This window comes from Phyllobates terribilis, unplaced genomic scaffold, assembly GCF_046119375.1.
Source record: "Phyllobates terribilis strain yellow unplaced genomic scaffold, ASM4611937v1 Scaffold_2__4_contigs__length_985480577, whole genome shotgun sequence".
In the NCBI taxonomy this organism is placed as follows: domain Eukaryota; kingdom Metazoa; phylum Chordata; class Amphibia; order Anura; family Dendrobatidae; genus Phyllobates; species Phyllobates terribilis.
This window is the reverse complement of record NW_027362762.1, coordinates 829,423,746-829,450,495: the sequence shown is the minus strand read 5'-3', so window position 1 is coordinate 829,450,495 and position 26,750 is coordinate 829,423,746. Positions and strand designations below refer to the sequence as shown.

Genomic DNA, 26,750 nt, shown 5'->3' with positions numbered 1-26,750 from the left:
CTTGACTTTTTTTTACACAGTTACAATGATGGGAGTGATCATTACTACCCTCAATATTCCTCAAGGAGAGCCAGGAATTATGGGGGCGCCATTTACAGACGGCAGACCACATATATCTCCACCATTGTGGTATCATAATGTCAGCTCCTGTCCCAAGTTACATTACAACTGTTAGGGGGGCCTATCTCTGTGATGGGGGCAGGAAACAAAAATAGTATATGTCCTACACAACAAACTACCTGATAGAAGAATGAAGACAGGGACACCGAGCCGGCGAATACAAGAGACACGAGCAGTGTCGGACTGGGGTGCCAAGGGCCCACCAGTAACCAACTCCAGGGCCCCACTTTTCAGCTTCATGCAAATGTGACATTATCCTCAATCACAAATTCAAATAACAATGAACTGGGCACATTTTTAAATGAATAAGATGCCGGCTTTGTCTATACATAGTGAGTCAAGTATATTGTGCCAAGTGCTGATCATATCAGAGGGTGGTGGCCACTCTTGCACAGGGGCCGACCGGAGGAATCTCCTGTTCTCCTGTGGGCCAGACCAAGCCTGTCCACATCTTAGCTTCTAATTTTTTGGTGCATATATTCAGTTGTATCCAGGCCTCATCCACAGTAAAAAAATCTAATTTCTTCTGTTACTACCGTGATACATACAGCAGGCCAAATCTCAGCTTGTAATTTTTTGGGGGTGAGTTCCAGCTGTATCCAGAGCTCGTCCACAGTAAAAAAAAAATCTAATTTTTTCTGTTACTAGCTTGATACATACAGCAGGTCACATCCCAGCTTCTAATATTTTGACGCATATATTCTGCTGTATACAGGCCTCATCCACAGTGAAAAATCTAATTTCTTCTGTTACTAACGTGATACATACAGCAGGCCACATCTCAGCTTCTAATTTTTTGGCGCATATATTCTGCTGTATGCAGGCCTCATCCACAGTAAAAAATCCAATTTCTTCTGTTACTAATGTGATGCATACAGCAGGCCACATCTCAGCTTGTAATTTTTTTGCGCTGAGATTCTGCTGTGTACTGGGCTCGTCCACAGTAAAAAATCTAATTTCTTCTGTTACTAACGTGATACATACAGAAGGCCACATCTCACCTTCTAAATTTTTGGTGCAAATATTCTGCTGTAACCAGGCCTTGTCCACAGTAAAAAATTGAATTTCTTCTGTTATTAATGTGATACATAAAGCAGGCCACATTTTAGCTTTAAATTCTTTGGTGCTGATATTCTTTTCCATACAGGGGTTCACATGATAAAACCTAAATTTGTTGTCTTACTACTGTGCTACATAAAGCAGGCTACATTTCATCTTTTAATTCTTTGGTGCTGATATTCTTCTACATACATGGGTACACATGATAAATTGTAATTTGTCTTACTACTGCTATACATAAAGCAGGCTACGTTTCATCTTTTAATTCTTTGGTGCTGATATTGTTCTCCATACAGGGGTTCACATGATAAAGCCTAAATTTGTTGTCTTACTACTGTGATACATAAAGCAGGCCACATTTTAGCTTTAAATTCTTTGGTACTGATATTCTTCTCCAGGGGTTCACATGCTAAAATCTAAATTTGTTCTGTTGCTACAGTGCTACAGAAACTAGGCCACATTTCAGCTTTTAATTATTTTGTGCTAGTATTGGGCTACAGCCAGGGGTCCACATTCCAAAATCTAATCTGGTTGTGCTAATAGCGTGGTCTACCACTCTACCCGTGCCCTCCGTTCTGCTAATGACCTAAGATTAACATCCTCAATAATCCGGGTTTCCCACTCCCGTCTCCAAAACTTCTCACATGCTGCACCAACTCTTTGGAATGTACTTCCCAGGACTCTTCGATTAATCCCCAATACCCACAGTTTTAAGTGTGCCCTAGAAACGCATTTCTTTAGACTGGCCTATCACCTCACCTATGTAACTATCCTTTTTTCTTTTTTTTTCCCCCATACAAAACTTCCTTCCAAATCATGTCCCGCATACCCTCATATCTTCTGTTCACACGTCCCATAACTTAGTAGACTACTGTGTCTGTACTTGTTCAAATACTGGTTTGTGACTGGTTCATTTAGCATTAAGTGATTACCCTTTTTATTACCTTATGCTTGACCGTACAATACAAGCAATTGTTACCATCCACCTTTCGTGTCTCCCCTATTTCCTCATACTGTAGATCATAAGCTTGCAAGCAGGGCCCTCTCTCCTCCTGGTATCTGTTGATTTATGTGATTGTTATTCTGTAATGTCTTTTATTGTCTGTACAAGTCCCCTCTAAAATGTAAAGTGCTGCGGAATATGTTGGCGCTATAGAAATAAAAATTATTATTATTATTATTATGCCACATTTCAGCATTGGACAGGGCTTGGAGCAGCATTTCTAGTTGGAACTTTAATCAGTAACTGGTGGATGAGCGACAGGTGTAGGCTTGGTCCTCTGAGAGCTCTGCCAAATTCAGGCAACACACATGAGGGAGACCCAACTTGGAGACCAAACATTTCCAATAATTATGGACAGATACCACTAAAGTTGCATCAGTTTCTATTTATTTATTTATTTTACTTTCTTATATAGCGCCAATAATTCCACAGCGCTTTAAAGACCATATCAATCTCCCCATAGTAGAAATAGTATAATGGGGCTCTGACACCCCTTCCTGTACAGGCAACCCACCAGATGGGTCTCCAAATTTACAAAAATTATTGTTAACATCAGCAGCAGCAGCAACAGCAGGCATAGAAGCCACGACAAAGATATCACAGACTGCAATAACGCAAGATCAATGCAGCACACTAAAAACTACACCATCGCCTAGTCTTCTTAGTCTGCAACTGGGGTGCAAAAATCATTGGAGATTTATGACTTGTTTATCTTGATTAAAGTTAGGCGGTCTACACTTTCAGGGGACAGCCAGATGCGTTTATTCATGAAGACACCAGCAGCGCTGAAGACACGTTCTGAGAAAACGCCGGCTGCCGTCCTTGACAAAACTTCCAAGGCGTGGCAGGTGAGCTCAGGCCACTCTTCAATTTTTTAGGCCAAAATTCAAAAGGGTCAAAATACCTCCGATGGCATTAATACTGAGCTCGAGATACTCCTGCACTATCTTCTCCAGTTGTTCACTACGGGTTAGACTTGTACTCTGTTCTGCCAGTGCACAGTCTGGTCTAAAAATCCCAGAAATACAATCATGTTGCAGATAGTGCTGCAAGAAGGCGCTCATGGGTCGGTCTTTTTCATACGGTCCAAGTCCATAGTGTGTTGGTGGCGGGATAACACTGAAGCTTGCTTCCTCCATCCCTTCCTGCCAACCACAGAAAACAGAAAGGGGATCATTATCCTCTTCATCTCCTAACTGTGGAGCATGGATCACCTCTTCCTTCTCGTTCTCCTCTATTTATTCCTCGGCTCCTGCACTTTAACTAACAGTTTGTCTTGTACCATGAGCCCCTCTTGATCATTGTAATCCACCCTCCCATGGCAACCGCCTGTGCGACGACAGTCTGGAACTTAGAGATATTGTTATCCCTTCCGCATCCTCCTTTGCTTCCTCCTCTTCCCCTGGGACCACCACCTCCTCCCGCAGACTATTCAAAGTGTGCTCCAGCATGTAGATGACTGGAATAGTGATGCTGATGATGGCATCATCAGAGTTAACCATCTTAGTAGCCATTTCGAAAATGTGCAGAAGGGTGCAGAGGTCCTTCATCTGTGTCCTCTCCGCAAGTGTGGTTTGCACCACGTCCATACTGCATTGGCCCAGGCTATGCAATATGACATACTGCGTCAGGGCTCGTCGCTGCTGCCACAGTCGCTGCAACATGTGCAGAGTTCAATTACACCATGTCACAACATCGCATATCAACCGGTTAACCGGTATGCGGTAGATCTCTATAGCAATTCAAGTCAGTGACATGCGGGTTGTGAATGACAGAAGTGAGCACACAGCGGCCGTGGTTTCTGCAGCAGCGCATCCAGGCTGGGATAATGGCGGAGTAATTGCTGTACCACCAGGTTGTGGATGTGAGCCATGCAAGGCACGTGTGTGAGGTTGCCCCGGTGTAGGGCCGACACCAGGTTTGCACCATTATCGCACACAGCCTTCCCTGGCTCCAGGTTCAGTGGAGACAGGCCATGCTCAAACTGGACATGGATAGCTGTCTTGATACTCTTGATCTGTATGACTGCAATCTCCAAGGCATATTAATTTAAACACTGCCTGATTGCGGTGAGTCCTGGCTGCGCAGTACGGAGGTGGGGGGTGATTCTCTCTGCACTATTACACCTGACAAGCTCTCATTCACCCTGATTTTAGCGAACAAACAAGTAAACAAGTGGAGGTTCTGCGGCCGGAGACCTGTGTGAGAACACTTGCCACGATGATGGAGGAGGAAGAAGCAGCAGTTGCGGTTGATGGGGCGACGGGTGGTCGGCGAGGTACGCTAGTCTGCATTTTAGCGCAGTGAGATTCCCAGTCTAACGCATGTTGATTGCGCATATGCCAGTTCATGCATGTAGTAGTCAAATTATTGCAATTTTTTCCTCTACTCAGGTTTCCTCTACTCTTTTTTAACAAAGTTGGCAGATAACATGAGTGTGTCATCCTTTGCGGTCTCCAAAAAGACCCAGGCTACGCAACCCTTGCTGCCCCTACGAACTGCAGACCCACAACTGCTGCTGGCCACAGTCACAGTTGTGGCTGTGGATGCAGTGACTATCATGGTTGCATTACTCAGTCTGTGTGCGGGAAGCCACAACGTAACCTCTTCGTCTTCCTCCTCCTCCTCTGCTGAGCTACTCAGCTGCGTGCCCCTGGGTTCACACCAAGTGGGATCTGCAACCTCATCGTCATCCTCTCTGTTCACCCACTCCTCGCCATGAAAGTCACCCTCCTCCTCTTCCTGCCCTGACAGCGCAGTACAGTCCGTGTGCGCCTCAGGTATCTGAGTCTCATGAGTATCACCTCTATGCTAATGAAACACAGATATACCTCTCTGGACCTGATATCACCTCCTCACTAACCAGAATCCCACAATGTCTGTCCGCTATTTCATCTTTCTTCTCTGCTATATTTCTAAAAGTTAACATGGATAAAACCGAATTCATCATCTTTCCACCATCTCATTCAACCCCCCAATTGACCTATCCATCAAAGTCAATGGTTACCCAATCTCCCCAGTCCCGCAAGCTTGACTCTGATCTCGTCTTCAAACCTGAGATCCAAGCCGTTTCCACTTCCTGCCGACTCCAACTCCAAAATATCTCCAGGATCCGCACATTCCTCAACCATGAATCTGCAAAACTACTAGTACACACCCTCACCATCTCCCACCTCGACTACTGCAAACTCCTGCTTTGTGGCCTCACTTCTAACACTATCGCACCCCTCCAATCTATCCTAAACTCTGCTGGCCGACTAATCCGTCACCCCACTATTCTCCGGCTTCTCCCCTCTGTCATTCCTTGCACTGGCTTCCCGTTGCCCAGAGACTCCAGTTGAAAACCCTAACTTTGGCATACAAAGCCATCCAAAACCTGTCTTCTCCATACATCTGTGACCTATTTTCCCAGTACTTACCTGCACGCAACCCCCAATCCTCACAAGATCTCTTTCTCTACTCCCCTCTTATCTCCTCTTCCCAAAATCACATACAAGTTTTGTCCCATGCATCTCCCTTGCTCTGGAACTCTCTATCCCAACATATCAGACTCTCACCGACCGTGGAAACCTTCAAAAGGAACCTGAAGACCTACCTCTTCTGACAAGCATACAACCTGCAGTAACCCTCGCTCCACCATACCACTGCATGACCAGCTCTACCCTCACCTACTGTATCCTCACCTATCCCTTGTAGATTATGATTGCAGGGTCCTCACTCCTCCTGTACCAGTTGGACTCTTTTTCGTTCAAAATTATTGTACTTGTTGTTTGCCCTTTTCAGATGTAAAATGCCACGGAATAAATGGTGCTGTAATAATAAATAATAATAATATTTGTACTGTGGGTCTATTGATTCCACTTTTCTGGTGTCTGTCCCTAATTTGAGCTGTTTTGGCAGCTTTTGGGCCTCTTTGAAAGTGTTGTGTATGTGTTTGGTTTTGTCTCCCATTGAATGCACTTGAACAATTGGAGGTTCGCCGATCTGAAACGAATCAAGCATTTAAAGGTTCGCTCATCTCTAGTAGTGTATTTTAAAACATATGATATCTAGTTGTTGAAAATCATTATACATAGAACAGCCCCAATTAAGCTCCTTACAATTCTGCAAAAATGCAGCTTTTCAGAGTAGATGTCATTTTAATACATGAATTAGTGGAAATTTTCTTCTATGACCCAACATATACTAAACAACACCATTTATTTACCTTGTTAATCCAGGAAGTATTTCTGTAGCAGTAAATGAAGGCATCTTTAACTCCATAACGTCTGGCGACTGCAGAGCCCACTGTTGAGGACTCATGTCCTTACTATATAAAATGTGTTAAAGGGGTGGTCCAAAACTAACACTGATTTAATCCTAAATGTCTATCTATTTAATTTAATAATCTAATTGCTCTTCTAATATGCTTTAAGTAAAAATTCCCTACCGTTCCTGGCAAGAGAGCGCACTATCAGTGCGCATTGTAAGGAGGTAACTCAGCAAGCAAATAAAGCAGAGACCAGCCCAATCCCTGAAAGTGACATGGGTTTCAGTTGCAGGACTGGTCCCTGCTCGCCAACTTCTCTCCTTACAATGCGCACTGACAGTGCACTATCTTCTTCTATCGTCAATTCTCATCAGAGCCGGCAAAGAGAGTGCACTGTCAGTGCATTAAAAAGAATATTGCATAGTGACAAGATCCTACTGAACATACGTCGGTATTGACAACCATCACATGCTCAGTAGAGCAGGGGTTAGCCCGGTCATTGAAAGGGATGCCATTGATAACTGGTCATTTCAGGGTGGGGACAAAGGCGGCGGCAGTAACCACCGCCTCGGCCCCTGATGACATCTCGCTTAGGTATGCCAGCAAGCACTGGGGATTCTCAAACATAATGTCATCAAACAGGAAGTTGGTAAAAAATATATAAAGCTGTTAGAGAGGGAATAGCAGGGAATTTTTAATTAAAGTATATTAGAAAAGTAATTAGATTATTACAGACATTTAGGATTAAATCAGTGTTAGTTTCAGACCACCCCTTTAATTCCATTTCCTAGAAAAGAATTGTGTTTTACTTTGGCTGCTAATGTGAAACTGATGTGCATATGTTAGGACCTGCAGAAACCATGAGCAATGACTTTGCAACCACTGGAAGTAAATATTTATGTTTTTATTTTTTATACAATGTTATTGTTCATCACAATAAATCCGGGCCGGCCACAACATGACTTGCTGCTCTAGATCCCCTTGTTACTCTTGGTCTTTCTCTTCACCATGGGTGATAACATAACATAAATTCTTGTAATCCAGGTTACCAGCTACATCTGGGCGGAACGCATTAAACATCTGGCTGATCTAGAAGATAAATGTGAAACAAGGTTACAATAAAACTTAAGAAAATCTTAGTAATATCTGGTTTTCATGATTTCAGTAATTTCTATTGTGCAATACGATCCAATGTGGGACATGTGTGATGCCAGAAAATATTGTTTGTGTTTCATTGTTCAAAGAAAGATCTCTGTGGCACCAGTTTTATTGTCCAAGCAATCAAAGTTTACTGTCTCCTTTGCTCAAAGAATTCTAATCATCATCGTCATCAGTGTCCTCTCCATCAAAGCACAAAATGCACTAAATCATGGTTATTATATATGCAGCAGACTTTTAGATATATTTACTTCCAAAACTTCCTTGCCTGTTTGTATTAGGGGTATAGCTTGGGATGCCAAGGCATGCGGCTTATTTGGTAGATGCCGACTGGCAGGGCCGGCTCCAGGTTTTTGTGGGCCCCGGGCGAAAGAGCCTCAGTGGGCCCCTTTAACACATACCACGATTCATGATGCACAGATACCGCAGAGAAATATATATATAGTATAATGCCGAAGATTTCACTTCTTACATTACATGAGCGATATGTATTGTAAATTCCACAATAGCTCAGAAACCGGTGAATTGCTCCATACAGAATACTGGCCCCCATATAGCTCTCCATACAGGATACTGGCCCCCATATAATGCTCCACACAGGATACTGGCCCCCTTATAACGCTCCATACAGGATACTGACCCCCATATAACGCTCCATACAGAATACTGGCCCCCATATAACGCTCCATGCAGGCTGTGCCCCCAAATAATGCTCCATGCAGGCTGCTCCCCCCACATAATGCCTCATGCTGGCTGTTCCCCCCCCCACATAATGCCCCATGCAGGCTCTTCCCCCTTTATAATGCCCCATGCAGGCTGTTCCCCCCACATAATGCCCCATGCAGGATGTCACCCTCCCTTATAATGCCCCATTCAGGTTGTCACCCCCCTTATAATGCCCCATGCATTATGTCACCCCCACTTATTATGCCCTATGCAGGCTGTCACCCCCCCTTATAATGCCCCATGCAGGATGTCACCCCCTTATAATGCCCCATGCATTATGTCACCCCCCTTATAATGCCCCAGGCAGGATGTCACCCCTCCTTATAATGCCCCATGCAGAATGTCACCCCCACCCCCTTATAATGCCCCATGCAGGATGTCACCCGCACTTATAATGCCCCACGCAGGATGTCACACACCCCCCTCCCTTATAATGCCCCATGCAGGATGTCACTCCCCCCCATATAATGCCCCATGCAGGATATCACTCCCCCCCCATATAATGCCCCACGCAGGATGTCACTTCCCCCCCATATAATGCCCCATTCAGGATGTCATCCCCCTCCTCCCTTTTAATGCCCCATGCAGGATGTCACTTCCCCCCCTTTTAATGCCCCATGCAGGATGTCACGTCTCCCCCCTCCCTTTTAATGTCCCATGCAGGATGTCACTTCTCCCCCCTTATAATGCCCCATGCAGGATGTCACTTCCCCACTTCCCCCTCCATTATAATGCCCCAAGCAGGATGTCACCCCCCCTCCCTTATAATACCGCATGCAGAATGTCACTCCCACCCCATATAATGCCCCATGCAGGATGTCATCCCCCTCCTCCCTTTTAATGCCCCATGCAGGATGACACTTCCCCCCCTTTTAATGCCCCATGCAGGATGTCACCTCTCCCTCCTCCCTTTTAATGCCCCATGCAGGATGACACTTCCCCCCCTTATAATGCCCCATGCAGGATGTCACTTCCCCCTCCATTATAATGCCCCATGCAGGATGTCACCCCCTCTTATAATGCCCCATGCAGGATGTCACTTCCCCCTCCCTTATAATGCCCCATGCAGGATGTCACTTCCCCCCTTATAATGCCCCATGCAGGATGTCATCCACCTCCCTTATAATGCCCCATGCAGGATGTGACTGCCCACCTCCCCCCTTTTAATGCCCCATGCAGGATGTCACCCCCCCTCCCTTATAATGCCCCAGGCAAGATGTCACCCCCCCATATATTGCCCCATGCCTCCATACATTAAAAAAAAATCAAATACTCCTCAGCGTCGCTGGCGTCTTCCCACTCTGCGCTGCGACGGCTCAGGAGAGAGCACGGTGTAAAGACATCACCGCGCCCACTGACCTGACACGTCACAGTGCAGCAGCTGCAGAGCTGCTGCGGAGGCACGGGGAGAGGTATTTATTGTGCAAGCAGGGGGGAGCGGGCACTGACACACTGACATAGCGCGGTGGGGTGACCGACGGCGAGTGAGCCCCCTGCCTGCTCAGGGCCCCGGCACTTGCCCGGGTGCTGACACCGGCCCTGCTGACTGGTTGGGGGACATACAGGATCTTAGGGTATGTGCTCAAGATGCAGATTTTAAGCAGAAATTTCCTGAGCGTTTTTTCCTCTCCCTGGCAGAAAAAAACGCATGCAGATTTTACATGCATTTTTCCTGCCAGGGAGAAGCGTTTTTTTAAGCGTTTTTACATGCGTTTATGCATGTGTTTTTTCAAGCGATTTTGAGCATCACTTGGAAAAGGGCTTGACAAGTTGGTCACACAATATAAATCCATGCAGCTGGCATGGATTTATATTGTGTGACCGAGATTTCTGCTTAAAATACTGCACCTATAGTAAAAAAAAAAGAATTATAAAGTAAAAAATAAAAAAAAATATTCTTAGTCACCTCTCCGGCGGCCCCTGGTCTGCTCCCGGCGGCGTCCTCTCTCCTCGGCATCCCGCGATGTTCTGCCAGGACCTGCAGTGATGTCATTTAGTCACGCGACCATCACCTGACCGCTGACGTCAGCGGTCGCGTGACCATCAACTGACTAAATGACGTCACCGCAAGTCCTGGCAGAACATCGCGGGACGCCGAGGAGAGAGGACGCCGCCGGGAGCAGACGGGGGGTGACTATGAATATTTTTTTTTATTTTTTACTTTATAATTTTTTTTTAACTTGCAGGTACCATGGTACCCTGGTTGAATGAGTCTCCTCTTCTCCAGACCTGGGTACCATCCGCGCATTGAACTGCATAACATCCGCATGTATACACGTATACATGCGGATGTTATGCGGTTCAACGCAAGTCAATGGCAGCGATTTTGCCACGAAATCGCACAATAAATGGTTGTGCTGCGGATTTTTCCGCAATGATAATCCGCAGCGGAAATTTCCGCAGCATGTGCACAGCACATGCGGATTATCATTGGGAAACATGGCAGACATCTTCGCAAGCGATTTTAATGCGTTTCCACGGCGGAAATGCATTAAATCCGCATCGTGGGCAGACAGCCTTAGGGTAACTAAACATTTTAAAAACTTTTGATAGACCCTTAAACCCTCATCACGAACCTCTCCATTAACTCATTCATGAAAACAGTCCTACTCCACATCTAATACTATAGTAAATAAAGTATACATCGAATCCTACAGTAAATCCATATATAAAATATGCCATATTATAAAACAAGAAAAGAATAATACCTCTTCCTGGCTGAATCTGTCCGCTTGAGTTGTGAGCATTTCTCTGATACTAGGACAAAAAAGAAGACAAATGAAATATCACCATAGGATTTCAGTTCAATCAGAAACTTGATACATATAAAGATGCCCTTAATAAATGGCAGATGATTCATGGGTATAGGACCTGTCACGATATGACATTGGCTGGAGAATTTAAAGGGTCCCCGTATGCTTTTAAATTGCACCGAAGTGTAACACCTGTGCCGGATTCTGCTTCTGCCGCTAGGTGGCGGCGCACTTTTGTCATGGGTGATGCTTGACAGCATCAATCCTATTCACCTTCCTTCTGTCAGCACTAGGTGGGGCTGTTCATTATGTGAACCCCTGAGAGCAACTTCCCAATGCCAGTCAATGTTGTGCTACCTGGCTTTACCTGTGTTCTGTGCATCTGGTGTTTCATCCTGATTTATTCTGTTCCCTGACCTCGGCCAGTTTATAGACATTTCTCCTGCTTAACAATTTTGTACCTCCTGAATCTGACCCGGCTACCTGACTATCCTTCTTGCCAATTTGCGCCACATAACAGCAGCTGACTCTGTGGCCCTAGCCCAGCGACCCCTGTTTAAGTCCAGGTCCCAGTACAGGGGTTAAAGGGTGAGTCCAGGGCAATCCCTGTGTTTTGGAAAATGATGTACCTTACACCAAGTCTGTTTGTGGTAGATATTTTGGAGCTGCCAGGTGACCACAAACAGTGCCTGAGGGACACCAAGTCATTTATTCTGGTATTCCGGTAATAATTTAATAGTTTTATACAACTGAACATATTTGAGTAAAATCAATTAATCAGGGCTAGTCTGGTGAGGCATTTACTCAGTGAAACTAGTCCAGGTTCAGTAGCAGCAGTCAAGGTCCCTGACCGTTATTAACAGTCTAGGCACAGCCAGTGTCTTCAAAGTTTTCACTCCCCCAGCACCTATGTTTCTCTGTCACAGCTCTCCTAATAGCTCACTGCAGAGCAGATGTATGCCAGGAACAGAGGAGCCAGGTAACATTTTTTTTTAAAACTGCAGCACGATCTGCTTGTGTCTTTCACGGTGTTGAGTAATCCTTACTTCTCTTCACCTTTCCCCCATTCCATAGACTTCAATTTTCTCTGTAACCAATCACCTCATTATGCTGGCAGTCTATCTTGCCTTTATCAAACAGATTTTAACTATTTTATATAGTAGATGGCAAGTCCAGGAGGCGGGGGAAGTGTGGGGGTGAAGAAGTGGCTCATAAGTGTAAAAGAAGCATACATTCTCTGATAGCACATATTACAACGTTTCAATTATTCACTTGTACTATTGACTTATGCAAAGTTTTTTAAAACAACTGTGACCATTCAATGGAATCTGTCAGCAGGCCATCACCCCCAAAACTATTTAAATGTGTATGTAGCTCCTTCAAAGACTAGTCCAGAAATACCTTTACATGGTCAGTCCTTCCTCTGTTACTGAGAAATCAGCTTTTGAATTGAATATGCAAATGAGGCTGAAGATCTGAGGCTTGGAGGAGGTGTGCTGGGTGGGGAATAGAGTTGTAGTGACAGAGGTTTCAGATTTACAGTAAAATTTGCATATGAATTCAAAAACTGATTTCTCCGTAAACTATGAATGGACTGGCCATATAAAGGTATTGCTGGACTTGTCGTTGTCTTTGAACGGGCTACATGCACATATACATAGTTTGTGGGTGAAATCCTGCTGACAGATTCCCTTTAACAATACAAATAACAAAAATACCAACAATAAAGTTTATTTTAATACTTTTATATTAGTATAAGAGAAAACTGATCATTCATCGAGATTCCGTAGTAAAAGTCGTATACTTACTAGTCTGCTTTTATGTGACCTTTACCGTCAGGATCAAAAATCTTGAAAGCATTTAAGATGGTTTCTTCTGGGTCTGTGCCTAAAATAGACATAATTCATAGAACATCTGTCTGCAGATCATCATTTTAATGTAATGCTACTGCGCTCCCTATCTATCATTCTCTCCAGATGTCCTAAGATATCAGTTATATCTGACTATATGCTTTTCTGCCCATTTTTGGCCCAGCCTAAAGAGTCCACAACTATAAACTATTTTAGCACCTTGCAAACTTTAAATTACTGAAAGAGTGACAGGGTCCAGGGAAAAGCTGTCAAGTGGGGTTGAGTGAAATGAACTTATTAGACAGCACCATCATTGATGTCTCACTCAATATTTCCAGCTGCTGTTTGTTACCTGGAGGGCAATATCATTATTACATTTTCTTTGCTGGACATTGATATATGTTTAAAAGGAGGTCATAGAGTTAAATGTTTTCTCAAAATGCCATAATATACAGAAACAATTACCTGTCAACCTCAGTTATATAATTATAATGTAACAATATAAAATAATACTTCACAACAGGCATGGCATACTCAGTTTATATTGTAGCCCAAATATTAAAAGGTACAAAAAAAAGTATACGGTAATTTATGGATATTGACAATTACATACGCCCATACTGTAATCTGGTAGAAAATTACTTGGGTAATTATGCACAGCAGAGCATACTTCCAAATCCTGTTTTGCGGGGGGTTCTGATGTATGCCCCGAGGGGGCCACCGAGCGTGTACTAGACACAATGTAAGAGCACCCTAAGAAGCATAGATAAAGCAGGACAGGGCCCCAGAACATGATTTTGACAGGCCTTTTAAAACATATTTTTTTAGCATTAATATTATGGTGAATAAAAGTGGGAAAATAACAGCAATATGAATCCTGTTCTCCTGCCCGGTTACTTGTTAATTTATCAGTGGATATGATGATTATTCTGATTCATTTTAGAATTTCATTTTTCTTTAGTAGAATTGTTTGCAGGAGATTCTGCCATTATTGAAAGTGTATGTGAAGCTGATAGTCATGTTTACAAATGAATTGTGATATCACATAACACCACATGCATCCGTTGTGTTATCAGTGGGTGCCGGATCTTGTTGATGCGGAACTCATTAAATAAAAATGATAATTGAAAATTCTGAATAATAAAGCAAAGGGGGAATGATAGAGTGCCATAGTCATGAACATACATAAGGATCAAAAATGCTTCCACTCACCAGGTATATGGAAATAATGAAGATGTCCTCTTTATTCCTTATTAATTACCGCTAATACTGTTCATTTTACTCATTCAATAAACATAGCTGTACAATGGCATTCTTCTATATGTTTATAATTAGTGAGAAACAGCCATATCACTTGCTAATTACCTTCAGCTACTGTAATTACAAACATAGACAATATTATCAATAATCGGGATCAGGATTTGGTGTAGACTGTAAACCTAAAGGCCTTCATGTACATTAGGTTAAAGTTCGATGAACCCGACAATTTCAGCAGGACCGTCCAAACATCTAATATGATGTCCACTTGACTCGCCCCTCAAAACTGATTTCAGAGGAGAGAAGGATCTAGCATGCTGAACTGCAACATCTGATCTTTATATTTTCCTGGGAGATAAGCTGCCCCCTGAGGTGTCGGGAAGCATGTTATGTTCTTTCCTATTAAAAATACATCTGCAATTGGCAAAACTGAGCGTTCATGTATGTGGGGCAGCTGGAAGAGATAGCTGTTAGCCAAGCCAGTGTTCATTCTACTAGTATCAAAGGTTTGTTGGCACATTAAGTCTATGTCTGTGCTCATGAAAGAATATGTATCACTTTCCATAATATGACACCCATTGCTATTGTGACAGGTCACTATTGACTTTTAGGATTGCAACTTCCAATATGTGGCACTAGAGTTCAAGTCCTTTTCATCTTAGGTATTTTTCATGTAAGGAGACTTATAGGCCATGCAATGTTCCTCTATGAAATTAAATGTGCAAATTGCCTATTCAATGAGGAAGAGAACTTGAACACTAGTGCAAGAAATTGGAAGTATGTCAATCCTAAAAGTCAATATTGACATCTCTGAAGAGGCAATTTGCATATTTAAGTCCCCAGAGGAGCATTGCATGGACTATAAGTCTCCTTACACTGGCATGTCAGACATGTCACTCTCCACAAGGAGAGACATTTCCCCTTAGATCCTATTATGACAACAAGATCATTGCAGCACAGTCAGTCTATAGCTGTACATATATTAGAGATAGCTGTCAGCCAAACATTAGTTAAACAGACAACTATCTCTACCAACTCTCCCATGCAAATGAGTTCTTGGTTGAGATTTATGTGTTTTCAATGGGGATAGAGGAGAAAGCCAATGACAGACTCATCTGGTAGCGTCTCAAGTTCCCTGAAAATAAAAGGATTGGAAATTGAAATTTCAGTAGTCCAATCCTTCTCTGCCTGATGTCCGCTGTCTCTCGAGAGAAGCTAGGTGCACATACAGAGATGGTTAATTGATCCCATCAAAATTAACTGGTTTACCACACTTCCATCTAATGTTTATGGGGGTTTTAAGGGACAATACAATGCCTCACATAGTCATCAGAATTCTGTGTGCCATTTCATAGTTTTTTGCACATGGAAATACCATGTACATTGACTCTAAAGCTTAAAGAGTCATTAGATTCATGTTGCCCGAATCACCATCAAAGCCTGTCTGTTTGACCAGGTATGTTTTATTCTGAAATGCTGCGGCTTTTCATAGAAAACATCATTTGAAAAGCCAGCTATTCTGATGACATCCTCAACCAGCTTCTCCCTGCTCCACTCCAGTTGATTGACAGGTCTCTCTCTTGTGTATACATAGAGGGAGACCTGTCAATCAACTCTAGTGGGGCAGGGAGACGGGAGTTGGGAAAGGCATCAGACTAACCAGGTCTCTTTCTACTCTTCCTATGGTCCCCTTCTGACTTTTCAAACTGTGTTTTCTCTGAAACGCCGCAGCATTTCAGAGTAATACATGCCTGGCAAAAATCGTATAGCCAGGCCGGGGTTCTGCATCAGCAATCTAATAACAGGTTCCTTTTTATTACTCTGGTACATGATTTTATTTATCAAAGTTTGCAATGGAAACTCACTTATTTGCATCCATATTTTCCTTCTTTAACCATAATGACCATGTATAGCTGTGTAAAGTTTATAAAATGTCATTTAAATCTTGATGCTGTTTGCAGGGGCTCAGGTTAAAGTTACTTAAAAAGAATTTTAATTTGTAAAATGAAGCCCAAGGTTATATCTTTGGCTGCCACATATTGACATAAGGATGTAAAATGATTTATCATTGATGTCTGTTTGGCTGAGGGCTAATGGTAAACCTCTCTGATATAGCTTTCATGTGAAGTATTCCACAACCATCAAACATTCCTGATTTCTTAAAGAACATAACAAATCGCATAACAAATATTGAAAATAGTAACTAGAAAAATATCAAAAACTTGTATTTGACAAAATTGTATTTTTTTTGCTTGTATTTTTTACAGGACCCAGCACAATATACTATATGAAAATGCTTTTTATACAGATTTAGACAACACACAAAACGTGATTATCCAGTGGACCTAGGCTCTAACACAATCCCATCTATGGTCACATGCTTCTAGGGTCTATTTTCTATGGAGATATTCACTGATCGATAATACAGTATGTTTTGTGTGCCAAAAAAACAACACAGATTATGTTCAAAGCGGACATGTACAAGTTCGATGTAGATGAAGGTGAGCTGCAGAATAATTTCTTCAGGTGGCCCAAAAGATCCCCATTCTGATATGATTTTCAGAATGTAATTTTGTCCCTTCCAATAACTATCCCTGATCTCTATGGATGGTCCAGGTTTGTGCAGATTTTAGCCACTAGAAGATGTCCCGTTCACAGTCAAATATTCAACAAGTACTATACTTTTGTTGACATCCAGTACTGTCAGGGCAGGAGTATTTCTATGTGCTATTTTTTTATATATATATTTATTGAACAAGTGTATAAAATATATAGATAGAGGTCTAGGGGGAAAGTTTCTCCTTGAAAGGAGGACAAAAATGGCCTATAGTCCATGTATTGCCCCCTGGTAAATACTGCATGTAAATATCCTTATCACAGAGGAAGAGAGCAGGATCTCCTCTAGTGTCAGCCATTGGAGGTAGCACTAGGTATCCTAGAAGTTAATATTGATACCTTAAATAGCTGTGACACATGACATAAAGCCAAACCAGAATCTTCTCCAACAGAAAAAGACCTCCAAAAACAGAAAACTTTTTTGGGGGTTCTTTTCCCTTGTCAGAGAAAAAGTGAGACTTATAGCTCATCAACGCTCCCTAAGATCATGCAAATGGACTTGCGGGATTAACCTCTAATTTTGTGTAAAAAGTTAATCCTACAAAGCAATTGTAATCATCCTCCTTTTTCCCCATTAAAACTAAAGAAATGTAAAAAAAAAAATAAACATTTGAAATTGTGGTGTTCGTAATAGTCTGATCTATCAAAATATATAAATTTAAAGGAGTTTTCCCACGAACAAAAGTTTATTTTAAAAATTGTGTCTGACCGTGTATGGAACATACCACATCTCCTGGGCAGGGGAGGAAGCAAAATACAATACAGACATTACAGCAGGGGATCGCAGTGGATTCATTTTCTGAGGTAAAACATTTCACTGTCTGTTTTTAAACAATATTTTACCTCACAAAATGAATCCTCCGTGATCCCCTGCTGTAATATCTGTACACTCTTTTGCATCATCCCCTGCCCAGGAGCTGTGGTATGTTCCGTACATGGTCAGACAAGGCATTTTTTAATATTAACTTTTGTTCGTGGGAAAACCCCTTTAAGTATCCAGATCAGTAAAGCACCATCATGAGAAAAAAAAAAATAAGACGGAATTGTAGTTTTTTTGTCAGCACTCCTCCTTAAGAAATGCAATAAAAAATTATCACAAAATAAAACCATCAGCTCTCCATGGAGAAAACCGGCCCTCACACACCTCAATCGATGGAAAAATAAAATTGTTATGGGTCTTAGAGAATGGTAACACGAACAAAAAGGTTTTTTAGTTTTTTTTTGACAAACCTCCAATTTTTTTTTTCTATTTAAATGAAAAAAAAAATAGATGTAAATTTAGTATCGCCGGAATCGTACTGCTCTGGAGATTCATGATTCCGAGTCACTTTTACAACTCATCCCGCAAAAACAAGCTCTCACATGGCTATGACGACAGAAAAAATGAACAAAAGTTATGGCTCTTGGAATAAGGTAAAGAAAAAAAAAAGGGAAAGGATGAAAAATCAGCCAGTCCTTAAGAGGTTACAGAAGTAGAGAACAGGGCCTCTAGGGCTACTGATAAGGAGTAAGAACCCCAGAAACAGCTGTTACGAATGGATCTGTTGAGCTGCTCAGTTTTTGTCAGTTCTAGGAGGGCTGACTGAGATTGGGTAAGGCATAACATTTCGATCACTGGGGGTCTGACCGCTGGGAACCCCACTGATTCTGAGAGCTAGAGCTCTAAAGATCACCATCACCACAGTTAGTCAATCATGCGTAGTGCCGTCCATTCATTCTCTTTGGGACCGCTGGAGAGCGTTGAGCACTGCACTCTTGCTGGTTGTCCGCACTCTCATGAAGAATAAATGAAGCGACAGTGCACATGATTTACCACATCACTATTCACATTGGGTTCTTCAGAGCCCCGGGTCTCATGATCAGTGGGAGTCCCAGCGGTTGGACCCCCAGTGATCAGGAGGTTATCTCATTTAGTGTCTCAATAAAGGGATTCCTTATGCTATGCCTAGTCCATGCAATTTCTGACTTCTTGTTTTCGGATAAATGGAAGAGATGTGCAACTAAGTAACATCTGTGATGACCGACAATGAATTAAGTAATCGCGTGGCTCTAGTCAATGCCCCGGGAACTGAGCGAAACATATTATGCCAAGGTAACCCGACTTGTTCCTTTAAAAATAGCCCTTTAATTACGTAAATCTGATTTTTCAGTTCAAGAAAAATAGGACGTGTCAGATTATTAATTTTTTTAAGTAATAATTTTAGTAGAATGACTAAACTAGAAAGAGGAGGTTATCAAATGAATATTATAGCATTGGATTTACTATCCATAATCTGTTAGCCCCATGTGCCCTATGTGCTCTTCTTCCACGTTCACAATTGATATTCTTCTATAGATCTCTTTATCTGCTTATTGTTCGTTACATATATATTCAGCTCTTGGTTTTATATGATGCTGAGTCAATAAAGCAAATGCATTTTCCTTGGGATTTACTTGTTCAATATCCAAGTGCATCACTTAAGTTTCACTTGAGCAGACTGTCGATAAAGGAAATAAAAATCTCCTGAAATATACTTAAGGGCAGAAAGATGCATTATTGTAGTTTGAAGATTGTGTGCTATGTGCCTTCAAGGGATCACTGAGCGTCTTTCCTTTTCAATCAATATCTCTTTACGCTCAGTTCCCTATTGTCAATCATACTGCCGGTGGCAAACATGAGGCATTTCACAAAAGCTCGGGTTCCCACCATTTCATGCAGTGTTCTACATTTGTCTCTCACTATTTCTCCAGGCATTGTCTGAAACAATGTGATATATAACTCATCCTTTATTGATTAGTTGGTAAATAAAGTGGTCCTTTTCATGTGTATCAAAGTTATTTTCTTCGCAAGCTGCAAATGCATTTTTGTAGCACTCAATAGAAAACATCAAGCAGTTAATATTACGTAAATAGACTTTTAGATATGAGCATTGGGCTAATTCCTAATATTAAGGCAATTTGCAGTCTTCCCGCATCAGCTACTGTTGATTTAAAGTAAAAAAAAAAAAAAAGCGATTTTTTATATAACTAACTTCACTGGAAGGAAAATCATTCTTATACAACATGAAAGAAAAGATTCTCACAAAGGAGAACTACTAAAGATAATATATAAAAGGAATTTTAAGCTATAATGCTTTCAAAAAGTATTCTTACTCCGTGACCTTTTCCACATTTTTTCACGTTACACCCACAAACTTAAATGTATTTTATTGGTATTTTATGTGATATACCAACACAAAGTAACAAGCATTTGTGAAGTGTAAAAGAAATAATACATGGTTTTCTAAATATTTAAAAATATAAATCTGAAAATTGTAACGTGCATTTGTATTCAGCCCCCTGAGTCAAATACTTTGTAGGGCCACCTTTCGCTGCCCATTCTTCTTTTCAGACTAGCTCTAGCTCAATGAGATTGAATGGAGGCGCCTGTGAAAAGCAATTTTCAAGTCTTGCCACAGATTCTCTGGGATTTAGGTCTGGACTTGAACTGGGCTATTAAACATATGAATACAGTATGCTTTGATCTAAACCATATGTGTCAAATTCGGCCCGTGGACTAAATCTGGCCCGCAGTGTGGTTATATTTGTAATGTGACACCAGAACCGCCAACCCAATATGGGGCCATTATTCTGTATGTAGGACTATGTGGGGATCATTATTCTGCATGGATGACTATGTGGGGCCTATTATTCTGTATGGAGGACTATGTGGGGCCCATTATTCTGTATAGAGAACTATGTGGGGCCCATTATACTGTATACTGGTTGGCCCACTACTTTGTCCACATTTTTCCTTTTATCCCTCTGTGTGTTTAAGTTTAACATCCCTGATCTTAAACATTCAATTGTAGCTCTGAAAGTATATTTAGGGTTGTTGTACTGATGGAAGGTGAACCTATGCCCAAGTCTGAAGTCTTTTGCAGTCTCCAACAGGTTTTCCTGCAGGATTGATGTTTATTTAGCTACATTGATCATCCCATCAACTCTGACCAGCTTCCCTATCCCTGCTGAAGATAAGCATCCCCACAGCATGATGCTGCTACCACTATGTTTGACAGTGGGAATGGTGTTTTCAGGGTGATGTGCAATACACAGCATTTTGAATTTAGCCCAAAAAGTTCTACTTTGGTCTCATCTGACCAGAGCACCTTATTCCACATGATAGCTGTGTCCCCTACATGTATTTTTGCAAACTGAAAACTGGACTTTTTATGGCTTACTTTCATAAATGGCTTTTTTCTTGACACTCTTCCATAAAGGCCAGATTTGTGGAGTATATGGCTAATAGTTGTCCTGTGGACAGATTTTCCCACCCAAGCTGTGGATCACTGCAGCTCCTCCAGAATGACCATGGGCCTCTTGGCTGCTTCTCTAATTAGTGCTTTCCTTGCTTGAGATATCATTCTAGGTAGACATAGTTTGTAAAGCCGAATAAAGACTTGCGTCCATCAAGTTCGACCTGTTAGTTCTGTAATTGCTAAAGTTGATCCAGAGGAGGGCAAAAACCCCAAATGATTTAGCCAATCTTCACCTGAGGAAAAATTCCCTCCCGACTCTGAAACCAGCAGTCAGAATAAATCCCTGTATCAACATACTATTTTATTTTATTTTTAAGTATATGCTGAAATCTGCCTTGTATCTAGAAATGCATCCAGTCCCCGCTTGAACTGGTGTAGTGAATCTGACATTACCGTCTCCTCACTCAGTGAATTCCATATTCTCACTGCTCTTACCGTAAAGAACCCCTTCCTATGCTGGTGCTGAAACCTTTTCTCTTCCAGTCTTAGTGAATGCCCTCTTGTTACCGTAATATCCCTCCTTCAAGATCTCTATACTGTCCCCTAACATGTTTGTTCACATTTATTATGTCCCCCCTCAACCTTCTCTTTTCCAGGCTGAATAGTCCTAGTTTTGCCAACCTCTCTGGGTATTGCAGTCCCTCAATTCCCTTTATTAATTTTGTTGCCCTCCTTTGTACCTTTTCAAGCTCATTTATATCCTTTCTATATATTGGGGCCCATAACTGAGCACAGTATTCCAAGTGTGGTCTGACCAGTGCTTTGTACAGTGGAAGAACAATGTTCTCATCCTTTGCAGCTATACCTCTTCTGATACATCCCATTACCCTGTTTGCCCTTACAGCAGCGGCCTGACTTTGGGCACTCCAATTTAGTTTGCTATCAATCAAGATGCCCAAGTCCTTCTCCATCTCTGAATTCCCCAATGATTTCCCATTCAGTGAGTACTGGTGACTTCCATTTTTCCTTCCCATATGTATGACCTTACATTTCTCCTTGTTAAACCTCATTTGCCATTTAATGCTCCACCTACCCAGCTTATCCAAATCCCTCTGTAGGTCTGCACTGTCCTCTTTTGTATTAATTGTTTTACATAACTTTGTGTCATCTGCAAATATTGATATTTTACTATTTATCCCGTTGACTATGTCGTTAATAAAGATATTAAATAACATTGGGCCTAGTACAGACCCCTGTGGTACCCCACTAGTGACGCTTACCCAATCTGAGTATATTCCATTTATACTCAGATTGGGTAAGCGTCACTAGTGGGGTCATGTCTTGGTAGGTTTGCAGTTGTGCCATACTCCTTATATTTTTGGATGATGGATTGAACAGTTCTCCATGAGATGTTCAGAGCTTGGGCTATCTTTTATAACCTAACCCTGCTTTACTCTTGTCCACAACTTTATCCCTGACCTGTCTGGTGTGTTCCTTGGTTTTCATGATGCTGTTTGATCCCTAATGTTCCCTAACAAACACCTGAGGCTTTCACGGAACCGCTGTAGTTATACTGTGAATAAATTACACAGGTGGACTACATTTACTAATTATGTGACTTCTGGAGGCAATAAGTCACTCAGGATTTTATTTAGGGGTTTCAGACAATAGGGGGCTGAATACAAATGCACGTCACAATTTTCATATCTATATTTTTTGAATAATTAGAAAACCATGTATCATTTACTTTACACTTCCCAAAATACTTGCTTCTTTGTATTGGTTTAGCACATAAAATCCCCAAAAAATCCATTTAAGTTTGTGGGTGTAACGTGAAAAAATGTGGAAAATTCACGGGGTGTAAATACTTTTTCAAGGCAGTGTATATAAAAAAAAATGTCAATCTGTTTAATATTTACATTATAAGGTCTTATTATTTATTTCTAAGTTTACGCCACATTTTATTTGAATTTGCCAACATTTGTCAAAACTAAAATTGTGCCGAATTTGCACAAAAATGTAGTTTTAAGGTGAAAAAGGCACAAATGTACCCCATCTCCTTATAGCAAGTATAAAAAGAAATACAAACAGTCACACAATTCCAAAAGAATTCAGACTTATTAGGCATGCCTACTTTGACAAATTTGATGCAAATCTTGCTTGCGCTGCCGTCTGCAACCCTGTTGGTGGAAAAGACACCTTCCTGATACATGTGTTGCGCACAACATCCCTTATAGTGAATTCCTATGGTATTGCATTGCGACTTGGCACCTACCGCAACGGTGACACAGAAAAGCAAATGTTTGCAAATGTGTTTGATTTTCTGTCACTGGCAACAAGTTGCACATGACTCATTTGCCCTGAACTTCAATGCCAATTGCATGCAATTGCAACTCGTCTGCAATTTCAAACAAAGAAATGCCAGCATGCCACACAAGTTGCCGTGTACCCCCAGCCTCAATAAAAAATAAGGGCTCTGTTATGATATAGACATGTCTCAGCCATTGTTTGGATCCAAATCACAATCTACATCAATATGTACATAAATAGTAAATCAATATTATATTAATAGTTAAAGAGATTGTCAGGTGAAAATAAATTATCACTTAAACCACAGGATAGGAAATGACTTGTTCAGTGGGGATCTGACTGCTGGGACTCGCACCGATCGGCAGAAAGGGGAATACACTGATAGAAAGGAACAGCAGTGCACATGCCCATCCTCTGCTCCATTCATTCACTCCAGGGCTGACAGTCATTGCTCTTGACTTTTTCCGGCAGCATCATAGAGAATGAATGGAGTGATGGTTAGACACCCAACCCGTTACACTGATAAAAGATTCCCAACAGTGAAGATAAAATTCCCCAATCTATTGACTGGTGCAGGTCACAGCGGTGAGACACCCACTGATCAGCGAATGATCATTAATTCCCATCACTTGTTTCCACTGGACAACCCCTTTAAAGGTCATTAATAGCCAATTGAAAAAAAACCTCTCCATATTATATACAGTAATAAAATGACTAATATTCATTATGCTAATTCTCTACCGTTGCTTTTTCCGCCTTCTCCCCATCCATCCCTGTACTATGTGCAAATAACTGTAGCCAATCTCTGCCTCTAACAGTGACATGTTGGTCATGTTTTCCAAGGGCCCAGAATCCTTTCACTATATTTTTCTTGGTAAACTCCTGCACCAGAGGTGGAGCTGTTCTGTTATTTGTGTTTGTCCATTTGACCCGGTACGACGTAATCTGGTGATTAGAAATTCATTCCCACTCACACTGTGGTGAAAAATTCGATTAAAGTAACAGCTCTGTCCAAGAAGGATGATGATGGGCAATGGTCAATTATAACCGGGTCATTATTTCAGTATCCCATAAGCCTAAATCTGCTTCATGCATAATCTGTGGCACTAATATAACCTTGACAAGAGAAAATATAGTCGTACTTAAAACCTACTAAAGAGGGAAAGCTGTGGTTTGTAATGAGTCGGACATGTTTTTGCAACCACTTTTAGGTCAATGGAAACATTAAAAAGACAGTGCCCCGTGTCTTAAACTGCCGCGGCAGAGCATCCAGGACCCAGCCAGAACTAAACACAGCTATTCTTGTCAATTGCAGTATCTTTCTGACTAGTCCATAATGGAAACTGGTTACTGAACAGATAGCAGGATGGGTCTCCGCTGCCCAATTTAACTTCCCCTAGATGTTTTCTTTGTGCCAGCTATTGAATGCTATTACCATTCTAGTTTTGGATCCAATTCTGCCATTTTTATTGCCCTTCTGGATATGATCACTTTTTTTTTAACACTGCAGATAAAACTTGGACTAAGATCCCTCTACAGGATTTAAAGGGTGAAAACTTGAGAGTCCATTATTCTACTAAACAAAATTGCCAGCGCAAAGCTTAACTATGCATGTTCGATGAAACTGACAGATCATTACACATAAGGGTAACATTTGTGGAAGTGTGGTGGCTCACATTAAAAGCAAGACTGAGTAAATAAATTGGAGCATACTTACAGTGAATAATATGGGGCTCAGGTAGATAATGTCATAATTATGAAAACCCTGTGCCAGGTTGTCCAACACCTCTGAGTTGTCAAAGGTTTGCAATTATCAGAAAGGAGTCAGAAAGCATATAGCAAAAACTATCACAGAGGGCTCGCCCAACTCCTTTGAATGTCTGCTTGTAATCGTTGGAGTGGACGTGGTCCTAGGTGGCTTCCAGGACAGGTTTATCAAACACATAATGCTATTCCAGGATATTCAGAAAATCCAGACTTTAATGAAACATCTTGATTAAAAATGAACATAGAGAGCCATTCTCTGATGTATAAAATGCTCAAACTCTCTACGTCTTTTGAACCACATTAAAAGTTCTTTGTCACAACTTGATATGCTTTTCAAACTATAACACATCATGCTGTGACAAAGAACTTTTAGCATTTGGGCATTTTGTTCACCATGATGCTCTATGCATCAATTTTTAATCATGATATTTCAATGAAGCCTGGATTTTTTGGATATGCTGGAATGACACTTTGGCCTAATTAATCAAAACGATTTTTGGCATAAAAAGTTTTAAAAACTTGGAAAATTTTTGTGCATCATGGAGTTGTGCAAAAATGTAGCAACTTCTGGCATTTCCAAGCCTGTTTTGGACACCTGGGGTAGGATGGGGCATGGGAGTGCCCATTCATCAAACTAATGACGAGTTGTGGCGTACCTTACCTTAAATCATATTCCAGTCTTGGCCTGATGTAATAAATCAGGAGCATCTGACTCCAACACACCCCCCCATCACAACCGGCATGAACAACATCGGTCTTGATGAATTGGGGGGGGTTATGGCAAAAACCAAGTCTGTTGATAAGTCCATTGTACACTATGTTGAGGAGAAACCAATGCATATTGGCATGGAGCACTAATAATACTAAATCTCACCCATGTTATTTTCTGGCTTACACCTCTCTCTATCAGTAAAATGTCCTGAACGTTGTTCATGATATCCCTCTCACTGGCATAAATCAGCAATAGCTGTGAGATAATTCTGGTTCCATGGTTGACAGAGTTTTATAGTGCTTTCTAGTACAAGGACTCTGCATATGCTATTGTGACTGACGTTATTATTTTTGCAGTGTTTACTAGGAACAGTTTTATTAGTAGACTTGAAGAAGCATTAAACAATATGCATATTATAATTAGATGTATTATCCTCTCTAAATTACATCTCTTCCTTCTGCTTTAAAGAAATCGCTGCCAATTCGAAAGCAGGCTAATGATTTGTGTTAAATCGTGTAAGAAGATTACATAACAAGCTTCTTACATTTAATGCCAAATTGACAAACAAAGCTGGATTGAACCAAAAACACCTGTCTGTGCTTCACTGCCATACTGGACAACATTGTATATGCAGAACCCCTGTGAGGTCTTTTGCTAAGGAGCCCTCTCATCCCAGTGGCACCAGGAATATAGTCAACTAACACAAGTCTAATATGTATATAAAAGTCTGTACCTGAAATTGTACACAGATATGGAAATGATCATCTGATATCATAAGCTACAATACACTGGCATTATGTATTTCCAAAAGACTTTGTGGCCAATTCATCAAGACTGGCGTAGCGAATACTTGCACTACATTACTATTGGAGTAGAAGAGGCACAGAAATAATTAAGGAACATTTGGCACTTAATGAATTCAACACTTCTTCTGAGTGGCGTGTACTGCGCCA

The 26,750-nt window shown here is 41.4% G+C and overlaps 1 protein-coding gene across 1 annotated transcript in view; it reads right to left on the bottom strand.

The window, feature by feature from the left end:
* Nucleotides 1–7,365: 7,365 nt before the first annotated feature.
* MYL10 (myosin light chain 10) overlaps nucleotides 7,366–26,750 on the bottom strand; it is a 78,124-nt gene continuing 58,739 nt past the window's right edge. Inside the window, exons 5-7 of the mRNA XM_073670764.1 lie at nucleotides 12,877–12,955; nucleotides 11,024–11,072; nucleotides 7,366–7,520 (exon numbers count right to left, since the gene is read on the bottom strand). Coding sequence (XP_073526865.1) covers nucleotides 7,416–7,520; nucleotides 11,024–11,072; nucleotides 12,877–12,955 — 233 coding nt within the window. The 3' untranslated portion in view covers nucleotides 7,366–7,415. The remainder of the gene's footprint in view (nucleotides 7,521–11,023; nucleotides 11,073–12,876; nucleotides 12,956–26,750) is intronic.